Raw genomic sequence first — 5613 nt, forward strand, 5'->3', positions numbered from 1 at the left:
GTGTCTTTTGGCCATTTGAACTTCTTCTGTTGAGAATTCTCTGTTCAGCTCAGTGCCCCATTTTATAATTGGGTTGATTAGCCTTTTACGGTCTAGTTTCTTGAGTTCTTTATGTATTTTGGAGATCAGACCTTTGTCAGTTGCGGGGTTGGGCTCATAGTTTTCAAGTTTCAATACAGAACTGGACAGTCACATAGTATGTATGTATGTAGTATGTATGTATGTATGTAGTATGTATGTATGTATGTATGTATATATGTATGTTATTTTTGGACACTCATTGTTTTTAGCTTTATGCACAGGCAGAACATCCACATGGAGGAAACCACTTCCATCATCCTGGGAGCAAAAAACAGAAAGGACTGTGGCTCCACCACCTCTGCATGCTTCCAATGATCAACAGTAACTACCCCAGCAAGGACACACATCCAATGACCTATGGTAACTCCCCCAGCAAGAGAACAGCTCCAATGATCAATAGTAACTACCCCAGCAAGGACACACCTCCAATGACCCACAGTAACTACCCCAGCAAGGACACACCTCCAATGACCCACAGTAACTACCCCACCAAAGGCATGCCTCCAAAGACCTACAGAGCTCCATCTCTTAAAGGTTCCACATGCCTCAAGAGCATCACCCTAGACACCAAACTTTTAATATTCAGGTCTTCAGGGGAGACTTCAGAGATTCAGAACAGGACATTTCATATACATAGAACCACACTGACACACTCTTATAAGCCCAACATGTGGCAAGCCAAAACAGGAAAATTACAAAATTACAGAGTGAGTTCAAGCCTAGTCTGGATTCTTACCCAGATGTGTATCAAATAAAAAGCTAGGTGTAGTGGTGCTGACCTATAATCCCAGCACTCAGGAGGCTTAAGCAGGAAGATTGCCAAGAGTTCAAGGTTAGCCTGGGCTATATAGTAAGTACAGGGAACTAGCCAGAAGCACACAGTAAGATGTGAGAGAGAAGACATACAATTCATGGTGTTTTATAAGTTCTTTATCACAATGTTTGTGAGGCTCATTTACATTATAGCATGACTATTACTAATTATAGTATGATTAATTCACTATTCCTTTTATTATTCCAAATAATAGCCCACCATATGGGTAGACTGTATTTATCTGTTACTTGAAGAATAACTGTGTCAATTCCCACTTCTTGGATATTTTAAACAATGTGTATGAATTTTGGGAGGAATATATATTTGCAACTATCATAATTATCACATTGGAGGAATGGGTTTTTTTGGGTTATATAACTGTTTAATTTTTTTGAGAAACTGCTAAACAATTTTGGACAGCAGTTACACCATCTTACAGTTGTATGAAGTTTCCTATTTCTCTGTGTTCCCCCTAAGATATTACCTACATTTTCATTATACCCATCCCTAGCAAGTATAAAGTAGTATCTCGCTATGATAGCATGTCTCGCTTTTAAGATGTATTTTGTGTATGAGTGTTTTGCCTCTATGTATGCATGCGAACCATGTGCATACAGTGACCACAATGGTCAGAAGAGGCATCAGGTCCCCGGAAGAGGAGTCAGAACTGGTTTTAAGTTACCATAAGGGTGCTGGAAACTGACTCCAGGCCCTCTAAAAGAGCAGCCAGAGCTCTTGATCAGTGAGTTGTCTCCAGGGCCTGTTCCAAATGTGTTATGTGCTTATTTATCAACCATACATATTTTATTTGAGGAATGTCCATTTATATCCTATGTCTTTTGCTAACTTTTTTATTTACTTGTGTATTTATTGCTGCTTTTACTATATCCCAGGCACTAGCTTCTTATTGGATGATCTGCAACCACTGTCTCCTTCTCTTTTCACATTCGTGACTAAGTACTATGAAATACAAGGTTTTATGTATTTTTTTTTAATGAGTGACCTGTCTGTATGCATGCCTGCAGGCCAGACAAGGGCATCAGATCCCATTACAGATGATTGTGAACCACCATGTGGTTGCTGAGAATTGAACTCAGGACCTCTGGAAGAGCAGCCAATGTGTTCTTAACCACTGAGTCATTTCTCCAGCCCCAAAATGAAAGGTTTTAATACTTCTATCATTTTCCTTTCTCTTTACCTTACTTCCCCCCCTCCCTCTCTCTCTCTTTCTCGGCAGGGTCTTACTACATAGCCTAGGCTTCCTACCAAGAGCCTGTTTCAAAAAAAAAAAAAAAAAAAAAAAATCAGAGCAGATATTTATGCTAAAAGCCCTCAGCAATCATACAATAAATTAAAGGCAATTAACACACTATCGCCTTATATTTAAGAGAAACTAGCAAATAGCCTCAGATTCCATGTGCAATGTAATTATAAATTTTCCTCTTCTTATTTGGTTTTTATCGCATGTGTATGTGTATGAATGCAGGTGCACCTGTGTGTGCACATACGCATGTGCAGGTTAGAGGACAAGCTGCGGGGACATCCTCAGGAACATCATCTACCTCCTTTGAGACAGGGTGTCTCACTGGCCTAGAACTCATCAATCAGGCTAGACTGGCTAGCCAGAAACCCCAGCGATCTCCCTGTCTCTGCCTCTCCAGTTGGTACGAACATGAACAACTATACCCGTGGAGTCTAGGGACTGAACTCAGGTCTTCAGGCTTTTGAGAGATGCACTTTACAAACAGAGCTATATCTCCGGTATCTCCCCTCCCCGACCCCACCGCTGTTAAGACGGGATCTTGCTATTTCACTACATAGCCCTGGAACTCTGTGTAGACCACACAGGCCTTGAACATGGGACAATCTCCCAGCCTTTGCCTCCTAAGTACTGAGATTGCAAGTATACATCACCATATCCGGCTAAATGGTAAACAGGAGGCCAATACCAAAGAATAATAATACATGAGATGTTTGATTCTATTTGACCAACCCCAAGGGCTGAAACCCACTTGTGACTTTAAGCAAATGACTTCTCCTTTCATATGTATAAATATTAATATATATGAATACACACACATTTTTAAAAAGTGATTTGTGTTTGTTAACATGTCTGTTTAAATGTATCCACGAGGGTATGGAGTTAGAGGTGTCTGTGGGACATGTGGACTGTTATATAGTAGGGGTAGATCTGATCTCCAGTCCTCATGATTGTGCAGCCAGTGCTCGTAACCACTGCACTCTCTCTCCAGCCCCTGATTTCGCCTCTTTGAGCTTCAGGGGCACACACCAACTGACAGTGAGTAGCTGTGACAGTTCCCTGATAGCACACACAGTCAGTATGGTTTGGGCGTCGGGTCAGCACCTGGTAAGATAGTACCTAGTATGTGGTGCTGCTGTGGACTATCAGCTAAGCTGTGTCCCGTTGTTTAGGCTGTGGAACATCTGTTTAATGATGCAGATATGTGTTGCTTTCTTTTATGTTCCATTTGTTTTCCCCTGTGAAGCTGTGTTACGTTGCCTGCCTAAAACACCTGATTGGTCTAATAAAGAGCTGAACAGCTAATAACAGAAGAGGGATAGGCAGGGCTGCAAGGCAGAGAGAATAAACAAGAGGAAGGAGAAAAGGAGGAGAGGAGGATGCCAGGGGCCAGCCACCCAGCCAGTCTCAGAGGAAGACGGAAAGAAAAATATATAAAGAAAGGTAAAAAGCCCAGAAGCAAAAAGTAGTTAAAGAGAAACGAGATAATTTAAGTTAGAAAAGCTGGCTAGCAACAAGCCAGGCTAAGGCTGGGCATTCATAAGTAAGAATAAGACCCCATATATTTATTTGGAAGCTGGGTGTCAGACCTCCAAAGAGACAAAAGAAAAAAAAAAAACTACATTTAACTAATATCCACAACATGGCACCTCCACGTGATACCTCATCCTCTTAGTCCCGTCTACCCAGCCTATCCGGGTCTGATTTTGTCTCCCCTTCCTCTACAAAGTGACTTGTGATTTTTTTTAAGATTTATTTAAGTATTATTTATACAGTGTTCTGCCTGCGTGTATACCTGCACGCCAGAAGAGGGCACCAGATCTCATTACAGATGGTTGTAAGCCATCATGTGGTTGCTGCTGGGAATTGAACTCAGGACCTCTGGAAGAGCAGTCAATGCTCTTAACTAACCTCTGAGCCATCTCTCCAGACCGTGACTTGTGATTTTTAAGAAAAAAGAAATGTCTACTTTGGAGGAAGACAAATCATAGAACCTGACCCACCACTGCCACTTCCTAACCTGGCAAGCATTTGCTCCACTCTGGGCCTCAGTTTCCCCCTTTTACAGTAAGGATAATGAGCTTTACCTGTCACTCACCTTTGTAGCGCTGCCAGGAGTTTTCCTGAAATGCAGAGTCTGTTCCCCACCCCAATTAGAAACTGCATATATATTTTATTATATTTAATTTTTGAGACAGAGTACAATATAGCCCAGGCTGGCCTCGAGCTAACTATGTGGCCAAGGATAACCCTGAACTCCAGATCCTCCTGCCTCCACCTTCCAAGTGCTGGGATTACAGGTAAGGCTGCCTCTCCTGGCTATAGCCTAGCCTACCTTTTAAAAGGGGCCCAGTTAATTCTCACTGATGACTTTTTTTAATATTTATTTATTTATTATGTATACAATATTCTGTCTGTATGTCTGCACGCCAGAAGAGGGCACCAGACCTCATTACAGATGGTTGTGAGCCACCATGTGGTTGCTGGGAATTGAACTCAGGACCTTTGGAAGACCAGGCAATGCTCTCAACCACTGAGCCATCTCTCCAGCCCCCTCTCACTGATGACGTTTATTGCGGCCCAATGAAAAGCGGGTACGCCAAATCCGGGAACGTTATCCATGGACGGTGACAGCGGTGACTATCATACGCCTCAGCAAATATTCTATCTTTGTGACCATGAAGTTTAACTAATGCTTCAGGCCTGTCATGATGGCTCCGACCTGTAACTCCTGCACTTGGAAAGCTGAAGCAAGCTCAGGAGTTCGAGGCCAGCTTGGGCAGCATTTAAAAACAAAGTTAAATGCTTCCGAAAATGAAAATAAGTCCCACGTCAAGGGGTTGTTACGGGGTAACGGATGGAAAGCGCTTAGTGCTTGGCAGGCACCCCTGGGCCTCGCGTCCGCAAGCCTCGCCGTCCTCTCAGCCCGGAGCCCTAGCCACACTCACGCTTTCCAGGACGTCGTAATTAGCTTTAATCTGCGCCTCGATCTCCTCCTTGCGGCGCATCAGCTCCTGGATGTCACTGACAGCGGCCGCACGGGCCTCGGAGGACTCTGCCTTACGCGGGACTTCCTCACCAGACATCGCGGACCACAACCTGCGGCGCCGGACGCTCGGTTTCCCGGTTACGGACGCCGGCAGAGACGGGGACTACGGATCCCTCCAAGGTCCAAAATACCCAGGCAGAGCTGCAGCGCCGGGAAACGCAGAGGGTGAAGCTTTGATCACCGGAAGCCCCAGCTAGATACACCACGTGGTTTTCCGATGACTCGGCAGGCACGAGTGGAGGCACGGACAGCCTAACCCTTTCATACTCTCACTTCCCAGCTGATTTTCCTTTTCCTTCCTTCCTTTTCCTTCCTTCCTTCATCCCTCCCTGCCTCCCTCCTTCCTTCCTTCTTTTCTTTTTCTTCTTTTCTTTTTTTTTTTCTTTTTTTTTTTTTTTTTTTTTTTTT

General features: G+C 43.7%; 1 protein-coding gene across 3 annotated transcripts in view; it reads right to left on the bottom strand.

Moving 5' to 3' along the window:
- Psmd9 (proteasome 26S subunit, non-ATPase 9) overlaps nt 1–5613 on the bottom strand; it is a 31522-nt gene that overhangs the window by 17726 nt on the left and 8183 nt on the right. Inside the window, exon 1 of one of the 3 annotated variants that reach the window (XM_050146407.1) lies at nt 5105–5344. The exons of 1 other annotated variant lie outside the window; for it this stretch is intronic. In XM_050146407.1, the coding sequence (XP_050002364.1) occupies nt 5105–5242 (138 nt within the window). In that variant the 5' untranslated portion in view covers nt 5243–5344. Of the gene's footprint in view, nt 1–5104; nt 5345–5613 lie in introns of those variants that run through there. One more of the 3 variants, XM_050146405.1, reaches the window with a different exon arrangement.

The sequence above is a fragment of the Alexandromys fortis genome, unplaced genomic scaffold (assembly GCF_014885135.2).
Source record: "Alexandromys fortis isolate MF-2015 unplaced genomic scaffold, M_Fortis_MF-2015_v1.1 scaffold_56, whole genome shotgun sequence".
NCBI lineage: Eukaryota > Metazoa > Chordata > Mammalia > Rodentia > Cricetidae > Alexandromys > Alexandromys fortis.